This window comes from Rhyacophila brunnea, unplaced genomic scaffold (assembly GCF_057557595.1).
Source record: "Rhyacophila brunnea isolate RB1 unplaced genomic scaffold, BYU_Rbru_1.0 scaffold_24, whole genome shotgun sequence".
NCBI lineage: Eukaryota > Metazoa > Arthropoda > Insecta > Trichoptera > Rhyacophilidae > Rhyacophila > Rhyacophila brunnea.
This window is the reverse complement of record NW_028232904.1, coordinates 27,577,265-27,602,729: the sequence shown is the minus strand read 5'-3', so window position 1 is coordinate 27,602,729 and position 25,465 is coordinate 27,577,265. Positions and strand designations below refer to the sequence as shown.

Here is a 25,465-nt window from a genome sequence, read left to right as displayed (position 1 = left end):
CCCTCTTGAGTGCGTCATTTTTTGTCCACCTAAAGCTAAACAATTTGGTGACATAAATTGTACGTAAAACATTCCACCGTGGCACAGTTCGCCGTGCGTTTTCTTATCGGAAAGAGATGACAGTGTACTATACCTACGGTCTACAATTTTATTAGATTCAATATGGACATTAATCCAATATTCATAGCTGATTTTGGCAAAATTCATGAATTCAAGAATGAAAACCTAACCCTAACCTACCAAATAATCCAGTATATCGGCTGTTTTCAAAATTTGTTTGCAGCTGGTTTCCTGTAAAGTGTAAACCGAAGATAACCGTGTTGAAATTGAAGACATGAATTTTATGTCAGTATGTACTATACGACCCAAGACCCGTCTTTAATAAACGGCTATATATTTCCGATACAAAATTTCACGGTGAAGTGTGATTCAGGGAACTGCATACGTACAAGTTTCCGGCCACGAAACAATTTTACATCAATGCATACTACAAATTTAAAAAATAGCCGATATACAGGATTATGTGTTAGGTAAGATTAGGTTAGGGTATAACAAAATTGGAACATAATTGTCTGCAATGCTATAGGTAGGTATAGTATATGGTCATCTCCACAGAACAGATAATAAATAGAATACCGATAGGCTATATTCAATGCCCCGCATGTTGATGCCGGGTTTTGAATGTGTGAGTGTCCTACGAAAATGAAGCACGCATTATGTACATGTAATAGTGTGTGTAATACACCAACATTAAATGAGCGTAAATGCATAAACCGAGAGCAGTTTTCAGTATTCGACGTAAAACGTATTCTTGACACGTGTGTGAGTTTAACCCGGATTCTTCCTTACTCGAGTCGGTTACCTGCTATTGCCTTACCCGTTATGTATTTCAGTTCCCATTATTTTCTCTCTTTCATCTGGTCATCTCTTTCCGATAAGAAAGCTCATGGCGAACTGTGCTACGGTGAAATATTATAATAATATGTACAATTAACATGTAACAAATCAAATCATATAATATGTAGGAAGATACAATAATAAGAAGAAGGAATAGGTGTTCCATTTACCTAAATAGTTTGTATTTTTCTGATTCTGAGGGGCTTAGACCCAACGTCTTACAGACCATTTTAATAATATGTCGTCGTATTTCCCTAAACACTATAAATTATGATATAAATATGTAATATTTTCTTAATTTCATCATAATTTTATTTCATTGTCAGTCATATAAGGTTAGGAATCTCTGATACAGATTATAGAGCCATGATATCCCTCGTATCGATTCTGTCATGTAACACCGAAAATACTGCTGATAGGCGTAAACCCCGCGGGATTAAAATAAATACGTAAACACATGGTATTTAACATTTATTAGTACCACCGGACAGTGTCAATATCACTGTCAACAGTCGTATGTTGACACAAAGACTCTTCAGATGGTGGGCTTTGGGCCCAGTGGCGAAGGGTGGAGGTAGGCTGTTAAGATCCGCCATAAAAAGAGCACATCAAACTTTTTCAGACATACATATTTGTTTTCATTGAAATAAGACTACAATTTACAGATAGTGTTGGTTAGTTTTTAAAATTCAATTAAACCCTGAGAAACCAAGCCATAATAGATAATAGTCAAAAAATACATGTGTACCTATCTATAAAATATCTAAAATTATGCAATTAAATCATACATAACTTTGAATATTTTATAAATAGGATAATATTTTTTTATTTATTATAGTTTGGTTAGGCAGGGCTTAACGAATTAAAAAAAAAATAACCAACAATATGTGTAATATGTATTTTTAATCCAACGAAAACAAATAACTATGAATGAAAAAGTGTGCACAATTTTGTCGTATTGCCCAAATTAGACCAAAACTATTATGGTTTCGTTTAGGCAGGGTTTAATTGATTTTTAAAAACTAACTAACACCATCTGTAAATTGTAGTCTTAGTTCAATAAAAACAAATACCTATATATGACTAAAAAAGTTTAGTTTTCACTATTTATAGCGAATCTTAACAGTCTACCTCCACCCTTCGCCACTGTCTTTGGCCCTCAAAATGTTGGGAGGCGTTGGATTAATGCATTCTATAAACATCCCGTCTGAATCCATGTTGAATTGGACACAACACCAGTGACGTCCCGTGGGGGTAGGCAGATTGAGCGTCGATTGGAGGCAGCAGTTGCCCGAAGGGCGGCAAATCGAGGAGAATCTTTAGGTATATTAGTATAGAAAAATCTACATTAACTTAGTAATAACGGAAATATCTTTCCATTAAAAAATTAACCTCACTGGTTGGAAACAAAGTTTAGGTACTATAAAAGTTTTAACAGGACTATTTTTTGTTGGGTTCGCGATGTCTAGTTTACTTCCGCTGTCCTTTGACGCCACGTTCTTCGTGAACAGCAATGACACATGCATACCTAATTTAAAATTTATCCAAATATGCCACTCGCGAGTTTATGACGTTGTCAGGTGTATTTTGAAATGTACCTTCCAGAAGCCGTAGACTCGCAATATTGTCTATTTGAAGCAGAGATGGCATTTAAATTAGATTTAGTGGTACATATTATCTTGTTAGCAATATGACGGGTGGTGGTGGGCACTTTAACGAATGTTCTATTAGTAACAACAATAATATATTCATTGACATGTTTTCTTTTACAAGTAAATGGGTAACGTTTTTAGTTATCAACAAATTGACGTGTTCCCAGCTCGACGTTCTCTCTCCGAATGGCAGCGAGTCCAAAATTTTTTCGCGTCTATAGTTGAAAATTATTTGCCGTTTCACTGATGCATCGTCTTAAAAAAATAGACGCCCCACACGCCTTCATAGACAGAAATCTGTCGTCAGAACACATTAAGTGTTAAAAAAAACAGCTAAATATAATATATCCGAATGCCCTAATGTTTTTACCTGCCTGGTTTAAAAATGTCGCCCTAATTAGAAATCGATGTCACGTGTAAGTAAAAAAAAAACTTCTGAAATGGATCATGGATTAGGAATTTAAAGTATTTCTTTACATTTTTTAAAATCTGACAAAAGAATGAGTCACTTAATAGAAATTGCCTTAAATGATTGTAGTATATAGTTATCTCGCGACAATAAAATTGCCTGATTTCTATATACTAAAATTTCTCCAATCCTTTGGTATCAGAATGATACAAAAGTAGGAATTGATTTTAACAACGTTTTTCTTAGCTCGTATTCTTATTTGTCCGGTACAAATCTTGGAATCGATTTTTAACTAACTTCCCGACTAGCTAGACATTTGAAACTTTTGGAATATATCAGAACACGATGCCAATGCATTTTTTAATATCATACCATCTTTAAGTAGAATTGAATTCATTTTCAGTTAATTCTGTTTTGTATGAAAAGTTATTTCGACACCATTATTGGTTGCCTGGGTCCTAGCAACTAAATTATTAATATTAATATATACGTGCGTTACTATGGAAATAAATATGACATTTCAGTATTATTTCAATCAAGTACAAATTTTTTTGATCGTTTGAGCTAGTCAAGTCAAGTTTATATGATTCAACAGAAAATTTAAAAACGTATATAAAAAGTTCTTTTTATCTTGTAATTATTGTAAAAAAATACATTCATTTTGGCGCATTTAAACCGCGAATGCCGGATTGCCATCATAGCACGGGTTCGAATTGAATCTTTTTAATGCATTATTTGTATGTAATAATTATTATAAAAAGGTAAAATATAATATTTTTAATAAAAAAATTAAATTCAAGTAAAATCAAAGTTTTCAGTTGTCCACCACAGTGTATCTACCTTCAAGAGGCGCCCTTTGACACTGCAAGTTATTCATATATATATAATATATACCTATCAGTGGTGAAGGGTGGAGGTAGGCTGTTCATAAATAGTGCACATTAAGCTTTGTTGGTCATACGTATTTGTTTTCATTGAAATAAAACTACAATTTACAGATGATGTTGGTTAATCTTAAAAATTCCGTTAAACCCTGCCTAAACCAAGTCATAATAATTTTGGTATATTTTGGGCCATACAACAAAATTGTGCATACTTTTTCACTCATACAGTCATACTTATTTGTTTTCGTTGGATTGAGAATACATACCTATTAAACATATTGTTGGTTCATTTTTTTTAAATTCATTAAGCTCTGCCTAAACCAAAATATAATGAGTAGATAAAAAATATTATTCTATCTATAAAATATCCAAAGTTATGTATGATTTAATTTCATAATTTTAGATATTCATTAGATATACGAGTATTTTTTGCATGGCCCCCACAAGGGGGGGTTGACAGGGCTCTAGACTGGGCGCCCGGGCTCTGACGGGGCCCCGCGTGGTGCGACTACCTTATAAATAAGATAAACACACATCACAAATTTGCTGGAATGGTCAAAAATATATGATTGTGTGATGCAAATTTCGATTATTGTATGTCGATATTCGAAAATTTATGTAAGCGAAAAAATTGTGTGAAAATTGAAGTGGAATTATTGAAAAATACAATAAATCGCTAAAAATACACTGAATATGTACCCTTAATTTTACCTGGAATATCATTTAGAAAAAGTTTTCGTAGAGCGTCACACTGCTTTTAACCCTAGCGATAGGTAGGGGGGCCCGACAAAGATCCTGGCCTAGGGGCCCGCTTCAGGATATGGGGGCCATGATTTTTTTACTATTATATATTATAGCTTGGTTTTCGCAGGGTTTAATTGAATAAAACTAACCAACACCACCTGTAAATAAGTAGTCGTATTTCAATAAAAATAAATACGTATGACTGATAAAGTTTAGTGTGAACTATTTATGGCGGATCTTAACAGCCTACCTCCACCCTCCACCCTTCGCCATTGGTACCTACTAGTATATACCTACATAGTAGCTAGGTGGTTGCCCACTGAGATTTAGAGGTCAGAAAGCATTTTAATTTAATAATAAAATTATTATTTTTAAAATAATTTTAAACACAAAAGGTTGGTGTGGGTTATCTGTAAACAAGGTTAAATACAGGTCAAACTTTTTGTTGTAAATTAGTGGTAGGTATTTTACTAAACCGAGTATTTTGACTGTACACTGTTATCACAAAGTATTTGGACACAATAATAATATTATAACTCAGAGGATAATTTGTTATTTGGGTAGTGAGAAAAAAAAATTAAATAAATTACAATGAAATTGAAAAATCGCGATGTAAATGCAAACTCTGTCATTCTTGCGCATCTATTCTATATATAGATGGGTCAACCCACGGCCCCCACAAGGGGGGGGGGATGGCAGGGCTCTAGCTTGGGGGCCCGGGCTCAGGAGGGGCCCGGCGAGGCGAGACGACCATATAAGGGAGATAAACACACATCAAAAATTTTCTTGCCCCCAAGCGACGCTCAATCTGCCTACCCTCACGGGACGTCATTGGTATTAAACTTATAATTTGTAATGTCCACAATATGTTTAAAAAAAAATGAATTGAATTGAATGTGTGCTCGTCAAAACTTGTCAGTGTGGACTACTAATCTATATTTTCTATAATAACATTATTCCAAACATACTGACCTGTCACCGCTGATGAGTGGACGAAGCGCAAAATCATCATCTTTTACTACGTGACTAACGGTTTATAGGTCTGGTAATAAACATGCGATTCATTATAGTATACTTAGTGAATTCAATGTGATTGATCTTTGATCGGACATCACCTGTATCATGAACTAATTAGTCACTTTTCCAATGACGATTTAAAAATCGGAAACGTGTACGACAATGCGAATCATGTTCTTAGCGATAATTTTACAACGTTTTTATTAGGTCGTATTATCTTGCAATCGATTTTTAATTAACTTCCCGACTAGCTAGACATTTGAAACTTTTAGAATATATATCAGAACACGATGTCAATGCAATTTTTTTAATACTTTTAGCCATCTTTAAGTAGAATTAAATTCATTTTCAGTTAATTTTAATTCTGTTTTGTATGAAAAGTTTTCTTTTGTTTGTTTCTGTTTTGTATTATTTAATATATACGTGCGTTACTATGGAAATCAATATGAGTGTCAAAAACACATTTCGGTATTATTTCTATCAAATACGTTTTTTTTTATCGTTAAAGCTAGTCAAGTCAAGTTTATACGATTCAACAGAAAATTTAAAAACGTTGTAGTTATATAAAAAGTTCTTTTTATCTTGTAATTATTTGTAATTTATTTTATAGTAATATGTAGTGAATTTAACTTGAGATTATTTTGTATTCACGAGGTTTGGTTTGTTCAGTCTCAATTTTGAGCATGTATTCCCACTGTCCCCACGGCGGAGTAGATTTACAGTGCCAATCTCTGAAGCAATATAACGATTGTTATAGTTATAATATACCTAGGTACCTCAGTGGCGAATAGTGGATATATACCTATAAGCTTTATCAGTAACACATTTTTGTTTTCATTGAACTACGTTTACAATAATATGCAAATAGTGTTAGTTAGTTTAAAAAAATAATATTTACACCCTGCGTAACCCAGCCGTAATAGATAATAGTCAACAAATAATTGTCTATAAAATATCTAAAATTATGCCATTAAATCGTACATATTTTTAAATACTTTATAGATAGAAGAATATTTTTTATCTCTTATGATTAGGCTTAGGCAGGCTTAATGAATTAAAGAAAAAACTAACCAGCATCATCAGTTAGTATTTTTATTCTTAATTCAACGAAAACAAAATAAATATTACTGAAAAAGTGTGCACTACTTTTGTTGGATCGCCTATAGCATACCTAAACTATTATGGTTTGGTTTAGACAGGATTTCATTGATTTTTAAAAACTAACTAATTTGCAAGTTGTAGTCTTAAGTTCAATGAAAATATATAAGTAGACTGACAAAGTTTAGTGTGCACCATTTATGTCGAATATTAACTGCCTACTTCAACCCTTCGCCACTGGTATAATGTCCCAGTGCCTGAACTAACCGAATATTTTGGGCGACATGACAAAATTGTGAACACTTTTCCATTCATACTTACTTATTTGTTTTCGTTGGATTAAGAATACATATTACACGTGATATTGTTGGTTCATTTTTTTTAAAATTCATTAAGACCTGCCTAAACTAAACTATAATAGATAAAAATATTATTCTATCCATACAATATCCAAAGTTATGTATGATTGAATGGATAATTTTAGATATTTTATAGACAGGTGAGTATTTTTTGACTATTATCTATTATAGCTTGGTTTTCGCAGGATTTAATTGAATTTAAAAAAACTAACAAAACCATTTGTAAAATTGTAGTCTTATTTCAATGAAAACAGATTTCGATTGTGCACTATTAATTCAGGGCGTATCTTAACAGCCTACCTCCACCCTTCGCCTCTGCTAGTATATTATATAGATATTATTATCACAGAACAGATAATAAATAGAATACCGATAGGCTATATTCAATACGCCGCATGCTGATGCAGTGTTTTGAATGTGTGAGTGTCCTACGAAAAATGAAGCACGTATTATGCACGTGCAATAGTGTATGTAACACACCAACATTAAATGAGCGTAAATACATAAACCGAGAGCAGTTTTCAGTATTCGACGTAAAACGTATTCTTGATACGTGTGTAAGTTTAGCCCGGATTCTTCCTTACTCGAGTCGGTTACCTGCTATCGCCTTACCCATTATGTATTTCAGTTTCCACTATTTCTGAGCTCCCTGATTATTGTATATCAATGGCAACGTACTGCTAATGTTTTAAATTAGTATTTTATTCAGATACAAACAAAAAACCACGAAATTTCTTTGATGACGCTGTATTTCGTGATGAAAAATCGTGTCCAACACACATACACAGCAATACTGTCTTTTTATTTAAACTTTTTACTTGAATTTTTAACCACCTGACTGCTAGACGTGTCGTTAGAATATTTAGTCTATTAACACGTAGTGTGCCAGTGTTTTGTCAAACATGTTGATCCGATTAATAATTATAAACAATAATTTATTATATTCGACCTCGATCAAAAGACCTTGTCCTTGCGAATTAAGTCAGTGTAAAAATAAATAAAATTGCAAGCTAGACGCAATGTCACCGTAGTGTTTCATATAAATTATTCACGGTGTAATGAAAATGACGCATTTTTTAATTTCAGTTTAGCCTACGTACGTAATAAAAATACAATTCATTTGTTATTATTTAATTTCCTCGTTTTTACATTATGTAATGTGTACATGCCAGATGGTAGTTATTATGTAAAAACTCATTGGGTAATTTAATTATGTATTCGATAATTTATACTTATTTAATATACGGTTACATACAGTGCAACACCACGTTCGTTTCTGGAACTACATTTACGAAAGTAGCCGAAAAGCATTAGGTATATCGAGTGTAGTGAAGTATTGTATAGAGGAGAATCAACTTTTAATACCTTTTAATAATGCCAGAAATAGCAGTGGTGAAGGGTGGAGGTAGGCTGTTAAAATTTGCCGTAAATAGTGCACATTGAACTTTGTTAGGCATACGTATTTGTTTTAATTGAACTAAGGCTACAATTTACAGATGGTGTTGGTAAGATTTTTAAAAATCAATTAAACCTAAACTAACTAACACCCACGGTGGCCGCGTTGGCTTAAGCGTTGGACTATAACGCTGTGGGTCCCAGGTTCGAATCCCGGGTCTGGCAAGTACACATATTGTTTTTTAATATGTGTCTGTCAGGGTATGGACCTGATAGGTTGAGCAAGTGGCTGACATCCATTTCTCGTACAAAAACAAAATCTGTTAATACAAACCTCTACTCTGTGGAGGCCCATAATATGATCCTATTAGGATCGGACATGGTCGGAAAAAAATTACTAAACCATAATAGTTTTGGTATACTTTTGGCGATACGACAAAATTGTGCACATTTATTTGTTTTCGTTGGATTAAGAATACATAATTACACATATTGTTGGTTATTTTTTTTAATTCATTAAGCCACAACTAAACCAAACTATAATAGATAAAAGTATTATTCTATCTATAAAATATTCAAAGTTATGTATGATTTAATTGCATAATTTTAGATATTTTATAGATATACAAGTATTGTTTTACTATTATCTATAATGGCTTGGTTTCGCAGGTTTAATTAAATTTTAAAAACTAACCAACACCATCTGTAAATTGTAGTCTTATTTCAATGAAAACAAATACGTATAACTGACAGAGTTTAGTATGCAGTATTTATATCGGATCTTAACAGCCTACCCCCACCTTTCGGCACTGTTAACAGCGCTACTATTATAATATATTACAATAGTAATATAGTAACCGATCGATAATATAATTAATGACTATATAAAATTTTAATCGTATCATAAGCCAATTGTTTAGTTTCCATGTTCCCAGCGAAAGACTACTAACTATCTCTAAAACATTGAAAGGTTGTAAAATTGACTAATTTAGGTGACAAGCACCTCCCAATGTGCGTAACTCATACAGTTCTACCTCAGACACATTCCTAGACGAGTTTTTGTTGTCTGTCCAATTCCGCGACAATTCGACGCCGTCTTTTGACACAAAGGGTGACAGAGGATGCGATCTCTCTTGCGATGAACATTTTTAATGACACTACTAGGAGAATGGTCAATTATGACGTCACGTTCGGTTTGGTCAAGTATTTAACCCATACGCATATGGGCAATTTTGCATTTATTAACTTAGATTATTCTTCACCAATCAACTGCCCATTTATTACTCTTATATACTTAGGTACTTTGAAAGCAATACTTATGAGTAGTTTATTCATAGTTCCGATGTGCAAAAATTAAAAGAATATTGTAAATTACTGACTATGTTAATTCTAAACAGTCTTATTCTCTGTTATTCCGGATAAAACAGAACAATGGCAAAATACAACATGAAAAACAGAACAGTGACAAAACAGAACAGCCAGGGGAACAATAAAATATTAGTTTTTGTCATATCTATTATTAATATATATAGTCACTGCATGTTGGCCATTCGGCGTAAAAATCTAAACTTATCTGCTTGATTTTGATGACAACTACAGAGAATTATTGAACTCACTATTTCACCCACGCATTTTGAACACAATAAGTATCAGATTGATTAAGGCGAGATATACCTAGCTTGCCGACAACACCGAGCTGAGTCCCGTTTAATTGAGGCTTTCCAGCGATTAGTAATGCAGAAAACCTGTGATATTAAATACCTATACCTACAACATAATAGATATACAACAATTTCAATATTAAATGTTATATTTTTCCTGAAAGTTCATAGTTTTATTTATTTGTTGTTATGTGTGTATTATAGTATAAAAGGATAAAAATCATAGTATTTCTGAAAAAAACTATAGTACAGGAACATTTTTCGACTCAACTCCTTAAAAATTATAGTATTTTTGGCATATTTGCGTAAAATTATAGTATTTAACATTTTTCGCGGATTCAAAATTAATGTATTGTACTATAATACAATTATAGTTCAGTTGGGAACACTGGTTATAAATTCGAATACCGGATGATTTATGATAGTATATCAACTATTTTTCGTAGGTTCCACCCTATGGTTACTTTCCAGTGGCGAAGGGTGGGGTATCCGTCATTAATAGTGCCCACGAAACTTTGTCAGGATTTGTTTCCATTGAAATAAGACTACAATTTACAGATGGTGTTTGTTAGTTTTTAAAATTCAATTAAACTGCCAAAACTATGCCATAATAGATAATTAATAGTCAAAAAATACTCGTATATCTATAAATTATCTAAAATTATGCAATTAAATCACACATATGAATAAGTATGAATGAAATAGAGTGCACAAGTTTGTCGTATCGCCCAAAGTATACCAAAACTATTATGGTTTGGTTTAGGCAGGGTTTAAATGATTTAAAAAAAAAACTGACAAACACCTTCTGCAAATTGTAGTCTAAATAAAAAAAATAAAAACAAATAACAAAGTTTAATGTGCACTGTTTATGGCGGATCTTAACAGCCTACCTCCACCCTTTACTACTCGAACTGTCATTGGTTCTCATGGACAGTTCTGGTGATAACAAAAGATTCAAGAAAAATATACAAAATTATAATAAGGCTTTAAGGAATTTCATTCACTGAAAATCTTTTGTTTACAACACTTGAAACCCGTCAGGCAATAGAGTCATGTCTTAATAGATATACGTGTACAAAAGTTGAACATTCTGAGGTATTTTACTATAACTGTCATTTGAGATTTTGTAATAGATACCACGAGTTCTGTTTTCCATTTTTTCCCTTTATGTCCGGCGCCACGTTGTGACGCAAAATTTGATCTGAAAACAGGTAGAAATATACGTATTACCTGTATATTAACCTATTGTCTTCATTCTACACTCGACGGATATTCATTTTGTTTTTAGAGACTTTTTCATTAGTAGGTAACTTTTACAAAATTATTTGTATTTTAGGGCACAAGCTTAATCCTAGTTTCGTCTGCCTTATGGAAGTGACGATGGTTTATTGCAGTTGTATCGATCAACAATTTCAACTTTCATTGTTATTCCACAGATTTTTTTAAAAATCGGCACTACGATCCAAAATGGATCTTGGCCGCCTTGGGAATAGGTTTGTAACAGATTTATTTTTATTTTACGTGTAATGAATGTCAGTCAAATTTTTTTTTTTTTTTTGACCATGTCCGATCTTGATAGGATCATATGGGCCTCCACAGAGTGGAGGTTTGCACTGACAGATTTTGTTTTCTACGAGAAATGGATGTCAGCCACTTGCTCAACCTATTAGGTACATACCCTGACACACACAAATTGAAAAACAATATGTGTACTTGCCAGACCCAGGATTCGAACCTGGGACCCACGGCTTTATAGTCCAACGCTTATGCCGCGCGGCCACCGTGGGCGTCAGTCAAATACTCAACTTAATAAGTCCTTGCTCTGGGTCCAAACGCATTGAAAAAACAGTATGTAATTTTGCCAAATTTAAACTCGAGACCCACAACACGCTATTGCTCTACCATCGTGAGTTTTTCATCGAGAATTTTTCATAAATTTTAATTAAAGTAGGTATGTATACAAACTTTTGAATTATTCACAATATTATGCCAAGTGGTTACCTATCCTTGAATTTTCTAATATTTTACTTCAAATCGTTCTCTGTCGATTACCTTGCCCAGTCTTGTTTCTTCCGCACCACTTCACCGTGAAATGTTGTATTCTCTCTTAACCTCTTTGGGTCTTATAGTACTGACATGATATTCATGTCTAAATAAAACACGGTTCTTGTCGGTTTAAAATTTATAGGAAGCCAGCAGCAAACAAATTTTGAAAATAGCCAATATTTCTTTTATTTTGTTAACTGTCAATTAATGGTGGAACTGCATTGTATTGTTGTTTTTACTTAATAAAACGCATTTTTTAACGCACCGACATATTGGATTATTTGTTAGTTTAGGATATGTTTTCAATCTTAAATTCATGAATTTTGTCAAAATCAGCTATGAAAATTGAGGAATGGGACGACTGGCCTCCGGACAATTGGACGCCGCACTGTCGTAGACACGTGTAGACGAGGTATTTTAATCATTTTCTATCTACTACTTAGTAGTTTGAATTCATTTTACTCTTAACATGTATTCTTTATCGCGGATTGAGAATTACCATGCCTAAGGCTTTATATAAAATAAAAAAAACTCTTTTTTCGTTGGAACTTAAACATATGCACGATTAAATCATTGTTTACGTCTGCATATTTACATTCTCACCAACTATTAAATCATAATATAATCAAAGTACCTATAAGTACCTAACGTCTATTTATTTTAGAATTCCGTGGCGTCTAGTTGTCCGTTGCCAAATCGTCCTAGACCCGAAAATTTAATCTAATAAAATTCGAGACCGTACTCTTGCCACGGTGAAATGTTTGACGTACAATTTACATGTAACCCATTACTCTGAGTTTGCACATGATATAAGCGAGAGAATTCTGCCATGCATCGGATAATGGAAAAAATATCAATACACCTGCAGTTCTAACAGACGAGAAACGATTGAATTTATCAAAATTAAAGTCCATCACGGTTAGGACTTGCAATAATATTGTTATTTTGAATTGTGTTATTTTTTGAATGCCTACTAAGTATTCCCCGGTTGGTGGGCGTCACATAGTCGTGCAGGAGCATGTTTTCTTATCAGTGGAGTAGCCTGCGCACACTTCCTCTTTCCTTCCATCCAACAAACTGAAAAAAAAAACACTCGGTTGAATAATTAATAATTTATTATTCCGAGCTGGATCGCGAACCTTGGTATCTGGTTTCATTTCAAGAATTCCATTGAAAGACGACGAGGTATGCTTCTTATTCTGGCTTCTCTCCTTTCATAAATGAAGTCAACTGTCATCGGCGCCACTTGTTTCATTCATGAAATATTTCCGAATAAAAGCTTGCGCCAATTACGACGACCAGCCGCTGCAACACGTGGTAAAGGGTTCTGTGGGCTGACCACCAAACAACATACATTACATAACATTGAAGTTAATGGCACCACTAAACCAAACAAAACTATACTTGCCCCGCACCATACTTGACCTTAATTTCTTTTATTGTGCCAACTGTCAATTCATGGTGGAACTGGATTGTATTATTGATTGTATTTAGTTGAACTGCATTGTATTTAGTTGAAAATGTCCCTTTGAAGCGTCAATTACATTGAGCTTCTTTACGAGCTGTTTGTTGGCGAAATTAAAAGCTGGCGATTCAGCTACTGCGATTTGATGATTACACACAAAACTTTCCGTTCGCTGAGAAGCCACAAGCCAGCGACTATTTTGACAGAACGTAGTTCGTTTTTTTACCGGGAGGTTGCTACTGCGCTCTACTGCGCAGACGCAGTAGGCCCACACGCCGGCGTGTAGCGTGTAAAGTTGACCGGCTTTCAACTTTTCTCGGTAGAGTGTTTATAACCTGCTTGTTAGCTTGTTCGATGATTACACTGGGCGACTTTACAGGCAGATTATAAATTCGCCAACAAACAGCTCGTAAAGAAGCTCAATGTAATTGAGGCTTGAGGCGGACGAAACTGGTTCAAATTTATTAAATAATATATTTTAAAAAAATGCGTTTTATTAAATTAATCAATAATACTTGGTCTTAATTAGACGTCTCACGGGAGCCTACGTTTAGTTGTGAAGCATCATTTTTTTATGGGAATGTCTCAGAGGCAGTTACTCAAGACTGAGGTCGCCATGCACTCATATATGCTTTGACTGAATTAACATGAATTAGAAATCACGCGACCCACGATTTGATTTAAAATTCGTAATAGTGATAATATTTTTTTGTTCGTTTTCAAGTGGGATTTTGAAAGTTTTTCCATCCGATAAACGATTTCTGATTACTTTTAATTGGGAAGCGCTGCTTTATGAGATGTAGGATGAAATAAATCAGTTTAAATGATGATTCCAAATGATAATGCAATGTGCCCAATGGCCGAGCGGCTTAAGCGTCGGCTTATAATGTCGTGGGTCCCAGGTTCGAATCATCTTATTAGAATCGGACATGGTCTTATATAAAAATAATGGTTAGGAACAAAACGAAAGTATTTTTTGTTGTACAGTCACTTTTCTCTCCCCCCCGCCCTTGTGAGGGTCATGCCGTGTTAGTATTGATATTTTTCTTTCAATGTAGGTATCGGTACTTTTATTCATTACGGCCCTAGTTATAATACACATCGACGCACAATGATTCCTTCTTTCGCCACCTATTTCGATTAATACGTGGCTCGCTTGAAAATGGTTTAATACCAATGTCTCGTGATATATTATTTTACACGTTAAATGCAGATGTTTTAGTATTCAAAACACAATAATTTGTTTTACCGCTTGGAAATTTAATTACAACTATGTACTTGCTTGTATATTGTAACTAAGTGCTTTTATTGTTTTGAAACATTACAGTATTATGTACATAGGCTGGCAGCTATATTGGTTTCCTTTTTGATACATAATTTACTCAGATAATTACTGCACATTGTTTGTAGTTAGTGTTGCGTTGTGCACAGTGCTAGATTTGCAATTGAAAGGGCTATGGGCCAGACGCGCACGCTAGGGTTTCGGTTCTGGACTACCCCCAAAAACAAAAAACTTATTTTGGTAAAATTTCAATTTATTTATTTTTTAACACATTGTGGACATTACAAATTATAAGTTTAAGACGTTCACAACATGATATTTAGAAACAAAGAAATATAAAACAGTATTACATAAAAAAAGAGATAGATCAGTAGATAAATTAGATAGGTACAAGGAAGTAGGTACACCGGATGAGTTAGGCAGACCCTATTTTAAGAATTTATAAAACAACGTCCACCTAAACTCACGTAGGTGGAATATATCAACACCCGAAGCAATTTCGTTGTACATAGTTATCGCCCTCCCAATTGGCATTACCGGTGGCAGGTTGGTTCTGCACCTTGTGAGAATAAACAACCGATGATCTCTATTTCTAAGATAGTTATCAGGGACACACGGGTCAACACTGCCCAGAATGGCAGAGTTCTCATTTATACCTCGTATAAGTCGAAAAAAATACGTAGCTAAATAAAGATTCCTTCTAAATTGCAGACTGCAGTATGTAAGCATGTCTAAGAGAAAGTCAGTTGGATAAAGCTACGGATAGTATCCATACAACCCCAAGTAAAGGAGTCTGGAATATTATAGTGAATATGATATTTTCCCGTATGATTTGACTATCGAACTGCCTTATCGAATTGGTCACGCTCCTCTTGGCACTCCACGTCATGTAAGACCTGTGGCACCCATAAAGATGTGCGACTATCTGGGTCATGGCCCCCACTAAGGGGGGAGCGACAGGGCTCTAGCCTGGGAGCTAGAGGTCAAGGGGTCCGGCGTAACAGGTCGACTAGATAAGAGAGATAAACAGACATCACAAATTTGCACTCATAGTAAAAATATATACTGTGGAGCTATTTTACTTCTTGAAGTGTTAAGCACCGAGGTGCATGGTTGAAAATAATCGGTCCCGTGCGGGTCTGTTCGGGACGAAATGTGAGCAATTAAATGTTCATTATGTCGCAATGCAGCGCTGTGGAAGGCGGCCGTGCATAATCCATGGCTGTACAGACACGGCGTGTGGAGGAGGGTGTTTTCTTGAAGTAAAATGCCCTTGGGCAGCGATTGTGCGATGCAATTATTGATTATTCTGTCGATACTCGACAACTACATAATTATTCAATGTGTTCATAAACACAAAAAATCGCTAAAATACACTGAATACCCTTAATTTTACTTTGAACACTCTTTGGAAATCGCTACTATAGAGCGTTACACTGTCTTTAACATTATGGATAGGTAGAGGGCCGCTTTGGATGGCTCAGATAGTTGCACCAATATCCATAAATGACACGATCAAATATATACAATTTGTGGGCGTATCAAATAAGTGGAAATTGAGGAAGTCTCGGCTTGCATTTCAGTTGGCCTTTTTGCAATTTGAACTCGCACAATAAAAAATACGATTAGACAAATATATAATTAATAGAAAAAAACAATTTCGCTTTAAGAGCATACTTCAGTGAAACGGCAAATAATTTTCAACTATAGGTGAGACGAAATTTCGGACTCGCTGGCAATCGGAGAGCGAAAGTCGAGCTGTGAACACGTCAATTTGTTTTGTGATGGCGACGGGGGAATTATTTAAATCGTGTAAAGATGACTAAAAAACGTTACCCATTTACTTGAAAAAGAAAACATGTCAATGAATATATTATTATTATTACTAATATGACAAATTATGTTTTGTTCTGCACGCGTCGTTTGCACAATCTTCCCGTTTGCGTAGTCACGATCGTTTTAGACCGTGCCCCAGCTGAAGTATAGCTTTAATAAGTTGGTGTCTTAGCCGGCTCTCAAATCTAAACTCGCCTCGTCTACCGCACAGCCTTAAATCAAACTTTCCAAGAACGTCGATCCGGTATTGCATATGAAAACCGCACAGATCTACCTAGCGACAGTCGCACATAACCTTCGAAACGTATAGATATTTGGATGCGGCAATCGGCGATCCGGTGTTTGTATACGTCCAGACGTCTTCGACTCGCAGCCCGAAAAGCGTGCAATTTTTCGATTGCAACACCAGATGTTTTTTTCAAACTAAAAAGTCGCATTCGACAAATCTACGGAGCGCAATTTGGCAACGTGTGTTTTGCGAATAACGATGAAGTCACATCACGTCGACAAGTTGCAGACGAGACGAGTTTTGATGTGCGAGACGGCTTAATATTAAGGTGCGGCAGCTTAAAATAGCTAGTACGTGTGCACCGGGTAACTCAAAAATACTGGGAACGGAAATACCTAGCCGGTGCTAACGGCCAACCGATCTAGAGTATGGAAGAATATGGGATAAACTTAAACATATGTTCAAAATACGCTTATCCTTCGTTCTAACAACTGCTCTCGACTTGACTTGGTTGCACTGACGCTCATTCAATATTGGTGTGTTTGATGGTTGCAACACACACTATTGCACGTCTATAATGTGTGGCTCTCTAAATAACACTCACACATTAAGAACCCTGCGTCAAAATGTAGTGTATTGGGGTATAGCCTATCAAAATTCTATTTATTAATCTGTTCTGTGGTGAGGACGTACGGTGTTTATCGCATGAGTCGAAGTGTGGAGTGTCTACGAGATTTTAACCGCCCTTTAATAATAAATAATATTAAATTTAAATTTTAATAAAATATTAGTTTTTTTCAAAATTGACCCCCCCAACCATTTTTCCGTGTGCGCGCCTGAATACATAATATTATTGACAACACTAAAATATTATATTATGCACATAACTAAACTAACAAGTATTTCGTACAAAGTTTTTTAAATGATAACGACATCCTTTCGACTTGTTTCGAATAACTGTGCATTCGTTATATAATTATAATATATAGGAACAATTTGTATTATTGTTTTGAATAAATCGTCATAAGCTTACTGACATACCTAACGGTATTTCTATAGTTTATGTACAACTTTAAAACATAATTAGATGCTTTCACATATTGTGTTGAATTATTGTATAATGTATTATATAGGTAAATTATTTCAAAGAATATCGTAATACACATTAGATTTGAATTAAATTCATTAAATGGTTAAAGCTTAGTTTTCATTGGTTGTGTAAATGTTCGAGTCAGAGTGTTGAAGTGAAGCTCGGAGCTGTAGAGCAATGGGGTTTTACGCGGAGCACCGAACATTTGTGGGCTGACAGGACTCTTGCCTGGGGGCCCATGCTAAAGGGGGGCCCGGCGTGGCCTGTCGAGCAATTAAAAATACTATAAGCATAGGTAGCACCACGAATTTGCTTAAAAAAGTAGTAAAAGGATATTAATATTTCAAAATATGTGATTATGCCATGCAATTTGTGGTGATTAATGATAATTTACATGTAGAATTTTATTTTATACGTATATTTTGTGTGTTTCCTAACTAATATAAAATGGTTATTTATCTAATACGGCAAAGAGTCGCATAGCACACAAGGGGGTTGCGATCAGTGCTTCATAATATAATGATAAGTGCCGACAACTCAATAATTTGGATACTAGATAATGTGGATTTATTTTAAAATACACGGAATACCCTTAATTTTACCTCGCAGAAACCTGAGGTTACACGAAATATCATTTAGGGAACACTGGGTAGTGGGGCCCGCCAAAGATACTGGCCAGGGAGCCCGCTTCAGGATGTGGGGGCCATGACCACACCTATACATTGCTTATATCCTACTTACTTAATATAATGTTGTTTTTATGAATGTAAAAGAATATGTCGAAATTGGTTCTCCCACGTCCAGGAGAGGCATCCGCCGAATTCCTCAGCGAGGGGCGCGAGTGCGTGAACTGCGGGGCGATCCAAACGCCCCTGTGGCGTCGCGACGGCACCGGCCACTACCTGTGCAACGCCTGCGGCCTCTACCACAAGATGAACGGCATGAACAGGCCACTGGTGCGGCAGCCGCGGAGGCTGGTACGTGTCCGCCACCAACATCTTCATCACCACCGCCCGCGACACGACGGCGAGGGTGCAGACCCCCAAACCCCCCTCGATGTACGCGGCACACCACAGTCTACCTATCTATCTTCCTCTCTTCTCTGACAATGTGATCCAACCCCATGGACTTTGCTGCATTTGGAAGCGGAATCCGGTTCAAATAACCACTTTTACGAAATCATCCAATTCCAAAGACGTGGTTACGTTTTGGATTTCGGCTCAAAGGGCCAGTTATTTTTTCTTAAGTTTTACAGGGGCTGTTCAGCGTGTCGCGGTCGATTTGGTCTCTTTTGCCTGTCTTTTTAGGTGCAGAAAATAAACCTAAAACTGGATAAGTTATTTAGTTATCCAATTTTGCCTGTTGAAAAAAATGCCTTTTCCGATGAAACCTATCTGAACATCAGTGGCGAAGGGAGGATGTAGGCTGTTAATATTCGACATAAATAGTGCACATTAAGCTTTGTCAGTCATACGTATTTGTTTTTATTGAACTAAGACTACAGTTTACGGATAGAGTGGGTTAATTTAAAAAAAAAATCATTTAAACCCTGCCTAAACCAAACCATAGTAGTTTTGGTATGCTTTGGGCGATCCGACAAAATTGTGCACACATTTTCATTCATACTTATTTGTTTTCTTTGAATTAAGAATACATATTATTATGTCGTTGATCAGTTTTTTGAAAAAAATCATTAAGCCCTTTATTATATCTATAAATTGTGTATGATTTCATTTCATAATTCTAGATATTTTTTAGATAGACGAGTGTTGTTTGACTATTATTTATTATGGCTTGGTTTTCGTAGGGTTTAAATGAATTTCAAAAACAAAGGAACACCATCTGTAAATTGTAGTCTTGAAATGAAAACAAATACGTATAACTGACAAAAGTTTAATATGCACTATTTATTTCGGATCTTAACAGCCTACCTCCACCCTTCGCCACTGCTGAACATTTTGTATTGTTGTTAATAATATCCAAAATATGAATTCTGTTATTTTAGGTGGTTTTGATGTAAATTATTATGTATTGTATAAATACTTAACAAAATACTTAAAAAGTTTAACATGCGTTTTATAGTTAATTAATTTTACCTGTGTTTACTTCAATGATATTTTTTTAGAATTTTTATATTATGATACGTTTATTTACAATCATATTTGCTAATCGAAAATTTTGGATTTATAAAGCCGGCAATAAAATTTGTTCAAAACAATTCAAGATCTGGGCATTGTTGCATAATTCACTCACATGCTCCCATGCTTTTACTTTTGAATTATTTTTGTTTTAGGGATGACGTATGTACAATTCTGGGGCCGCCACATTTTGGGAGTCTGTGGCATATCTATTGAAGCGGTCGCTCAAAGTTTGGGAAGCGCTGTGCAGTCGAGTGCCGATTTAAGGGAACGATTATTAAAAAAAAAAACTTTTGCAAAATGAAAATGAATGTTTTTGTTTTTTACGCGTTACAGGCGACGGTATTTTAATTTATCGCGGGAATTCGTTTTTAAATTTGTGTTCGACAATATTTCTATTAAATTTAAAAATGTACATACGTCATCCGTTCGTGAAAAACACTTTTAAAAAAACCTAAATCTGTAGAAATCTTGTAGAAATCCTCGACCCCCGAAACCTGGCGTAATCTCGATCACAGCTGGCTGGCCAATTTTTTCGATTAATAAATAAAAAAAACGTAGTATTTTATTGTATTTAAAAAAAATACTAATTTATTTTACTGGTGCGCGAGCCGCCTCTGCGCGCTCCTTGTTTTCTTTGTCTCTCTCTTTCTCTCTCTCTCATTTGTAATTCGTTTGTGCCCGAATGAGATGGGTAATTGTGTCGGTTTTTCCAGTGGCGGCCGATCCGGGCGGCTCGGTGGGGACGGATTTCTACAAGAGCTACTACGGTTTTAACGGGTCCACTCCAAGACCTGCGCTGACCCCTCTCAGCTCTAGCATGGCCAACGAGGAGACCAAGTCAAGCCGCAGATCGGTAGGTTATCCCCCCATTTACGTACTATCACCACCACTAATCTGGTACCAGGTCAATATCGACACTTTACTAATCGACTAGAAAACATACAATTATCTCCATTTAAATTCAAACAAAGATAAGTCCATTAAAAATCTAATAAGATATTTTATTAAACCATGTCTTATATTCAAATGAATAATTCACAATATTTTGAGAATGTAAATTCCATATATTGAACATACCGTCACTGTTCTGGCAGAAGACACTAATTCGAAAAAATGACAAATTGAGTTAGTACCAAAATGTTCCTTATTTCAAACTTTACCGTCTGGAAACCTTCTTAATAAATAAACAGTCTTTATTTTAAAGTCATCCTTTTTACGATTACTTAATAAACTCACATGATAGACTATTATTTCACACATTTTAACAACTTCGAAGTCAAATTACTCAAAACTAGTATTCTCCAGTTAGTGTGTTCTGCCAGAACAGAGACGATACATAACTTGAAAACACCTCAGATATAAAAAAAAAAAATACGAAACTCGACGGGTTTGAACCCGTATAACCATTCGTGTTGTGCCAATCCGTGCATTAACCAATTATGCTACGAGCCTCCTCTCTAATGATTACAATTTAAACTAGTAGGTCATAAGATGAAATGCCTATGTATTTTTTCTAGTGGATATATATTTGAGGTGTTTTTAAGTTAGTTACATATTTTATGTTTCTACTTTTCTCCTAAACGTGATTTTTATAATCTGTGAATGTTATTATTCCCCAATAGAATTCATAATATCAATTCTATTTCAAATATGGCTACCTTTGTTTGACTTTAAACGTGGATACACGCAGTATTGTAAGTTTAACAATCATTAACAGTAACTTGATTAGTTTGAGTTCTAAATTCAGCATTATCATTAAAATTTATTATACAGTGTGAGCCAGAAAGATCTAACGATTTTATAAACGTAATTAGTTTAAAATAAAAACTACAAATATCATAATTTAGAGATTTGAGAGACTCTCACGGTTGTTTTTTTTATTGTAATAGATTTTTGGGTTTCCACCGTGTGTACTTCATCCTTCTTATCTCGACGTTTCGGGCTCGTTGTAGAGGCAAGAGATATCTCTTGAGAATGAATGGCCTCTGCAACGAGCCCGAAACGCCGAGGAAAGAAGAAAAAAGTAAACACGGTGGAAACCCAAAAATCTATTACGATATAGATTTGAGATTTGTGGAAAATGAGATATCTTCTTTTGCTCCACACACACATTTCCAATATGTTTTCCAGTATATCACAGTAGTTTATACTCTCTTTGCGTGCGTCATTCTGCACCACACGTCACGTTTCACAAGAGGGTTTTAATCATGGAGTTCTTTTGGATCTTCAACATACCAGTAGTAGCAAATTTTTCATTTATGTACATGTCCTGGCAACTCAAAGTAAATTTCATCCTACCATTTAGGAATAAAAACTTTCATTCGAGCTGTGTTGCTGAGAAATAAAACATATCGACTATAGAAAGGAAAGAGGACGTAATCCACACAAATCAGATTTTACAGGAGGCACAGAAACGTTTTTGTTATGGTTTTAGGTCGAAAATTAAGTTAAAATAGAAAATAAACATAACCGTGAAGTGTTTGATAATTAATAATTTTCTTTTTATAGCCCTAATCTGATATTAATTATTGAGTTAGGTAATTAAAGACAAACCGACAAAAATGATGGTTAAGTCGTTTTACCCATTTCACTTCCTTCGTTTTGTAAAAATTTCCAACTAAATTTAGATAATAAATTGGCGTTTGAAGCTTATGTCCTTTGGACATGACGTGTATTTAGTCTTGTACAACATTATTATCCAATAAAATCTATATTGAACAAAACCGAGGTGTCTTTTTTCCTTTCTACAGTCAATATCATGGAAATCATTAGATCTCTCTGGCTCAACCTGTATCTATAGCAATAACATTCATTTGTTTTTCTATCACTATATTTACAAAAACGTAATTATTTTAATAAAAATACTTAATATGATAGTTGATAGTAATTTAAATTAATAACTAATGAAACTATTTGTTTTATGCATGCTTTCCTCTTAACTATGGATAGTTAAAAACATAATTACAACAGTATTAAGGTAAGTCCACACTACAAAGTATTTAGAAATAGTATGAACTTCACGAGGAATAAACTTTGATGTAAGGTATTTAAAAGAAATCTTACTTTGCAAACATAGTTAAGTCACAACATAATATTAATGTATTAATTAACTCTTCAGTTGAAGGTAAAACTCATTAATTATTATGGATTTGTAATATCGTTAAAAAGACTTTTTGAATCTTTTAAAATTAAAATATTGTTAATTTTAAGTAAAGTCGTTAATTGTTAAATAATTTTAATACAAAATACCATTATTATACCCATGTAAAATCATATCGTGATTATGTAATTGCACTTACATACTTAATGAGTTTTACTTGTCAATTCACTGCTTCATTTTTATTGAATTAAATTTAAAATGACATACTATTTGAATTGCTTTTTTCAAAGTCTCCAATAAGAGTTGTTGTTTTTAATCATTTTTGTTCAATTATTTGCAAGAAGTTACTAAATATTTTGTACTTTATTAACATTTTACTTATCTGTTTATGGGTAATTTTTTATCATAAATACACAAGTTGGATCCTTGTGAAGACACTTTTACATTACAAAAAAAACAGCGAAAACTAGTTAAGTGCGCTAGTATGGTTCATTCGATAAAAAAATGATTATTCATAATTTGTTATTTACAATAACCCTGCCCAATTCACTAGCAGTTGTGAACGATAACTCTATATTATAAGACACAATCCATTGTTATTCCTAATTTAAGAATGTCAATATTTCTTTTTGGTGGTTCTCTTACGGTTGACCACCTTGAAATTCCGTCATCTCTTGAGCGACCAAGACTTTACTTCCCTCTCGATCCTCTCCTTCACTTGGTCGCTCCAGCGCGTCTACGCTCTTTCTCTGCTTTGCCTTCCCTGGAGGCAACCCAAAACCAACAGTATCTCCAAGTTATCCAGACAAATAATACGCCTAAAAAAACTCCAGAAAGCATCTCAGAGATATTGACGAGAGCTATTCCTTTATCTATGGTCTCTGAATGATTTAATGGTTTATCATGTGCTCTGCCCAAGAAATAAGAAGTATTAGGCATCAACACCGTATTTCGAAGGCATCAATAATTGTTGTCTTGCGCTCCTTGTCCTCAGACTCGTCACTGTACAAAAATCCATATATTAGTAAGAGCATTGCATTCTTATTTCTGCTACACATCTGTCTTTTCCACTAATATTCAATCCCAGATATACAAACTTATTCAGTGTTTCTAGGTTTTGGAGTATACTTTCTGCTAGTAGGTTAGTCCGATCGATAACCATTAACTTGGACTTATTCCTATTACTAAGGAGGTCGTATTTGCGACTCTCTTCCTCTACCCTGTCTAGATGCTCATAATATACTTAACAATACGGTGATATAAATAGAAAACTTCCCTTAATTAGTTTTCGTTGTTCATGTTCATAGATGTAATTTAAAATAATCAAATAAATAAATTTATTAAGATTGCATATTAACCGCATTTTTTCTGATACAGCATGCATCGAGACGCGCTGGTATATCCTGTACAAACTGTTGTACTGTCACTACTTCTCTCTGGCGGAGGAACGCTCAAGGAGAGGCCGTCTGCAACGCGTGTGGACTCTACTTTAAGTTGCACGGTGTGAACCGTCCTTTAGCCATGAAGAAAGATTCGATCCAGGTAAAATTCAGTATTTTTTTAAAATTTACTTTGAGTACGTACATGTGGGTCGATTCTGCAGTAGTATGTTATTATATATAATGCATCCACGATGGCCGCGCGGCTTATCGTCGTGGGTCCCAGGTTCCAATCCTGGGTCTGGCAAGTACACCTATTGTTTTTCAATTTGTGCATGAGTCAGAGTATGGACCTAATATGTTGAGCAAGTGGCTGACATCCGTTTCTCGTAAAGATAAAATCTGTTAATACAAACCTAAACTCTGTGGAGGCCCACATGATCTTATTAGGATCGGACACGGTCGAAAAAAAATACTGTGGCGAAGGGTGGAGGTAGGCTGTTAAGAACTGACATAAAAAGTGCACATAAAACTCTATATTATAAAATCTACAATTATTCAATTACATTATAGATCATATTAGTTATTTTATAGATAGAATAATATTTTTTTTTATCTATTTATGGGTTGGTTTAGGTAATATTTAACTGATTTTTAAAAACTAACCAGCACCATCTGCACCATCTTTTTTTCAAAATCCATTGCCTTGCTTAACCAAACCATAATAAATTAAAAATATTCTTATATCCATAAAATATTTAAAATTATGGATGATTTAATG

The 25,465-nt window shown here is 34.6% G+C and overlaps 1 protein-coding gene across 9 annotated transcripts in view; it reads left to right on the top strand.

Moving 5' to 3' along the window:
• Positions 1–25,465, top strand: part of LOC147069268 (uncharacterized) — a 171,959-nt gene that overhangs the window by 142,697 nt on the left and 3,797 nt on the right. For 4 of the 9 annotated variants that reach the window (XM_085951135.1, XM_085951134.1, XM_085951133.1 and 1 more), the window contains 2 exons: positions 18,869–19,122; positions 24,683–24,847. In XM_085951135.1, the coding sequence (XP_085807261.1) occupies positions 18,869–19,122; positions 24,683–24,847 (419 nt within the window). Of the gene's footprint in view, positions 1–18,868; positions 19,123–20,918; positions 21,059–24,682; positions 24,848–25,465 lie in introns of all 9 variants that reach the window. The other 5 variants (XM_085951137.1, XM_085951132.1, XM_085951140.1 and 2 more) reach the window with 2 other exon arrangements.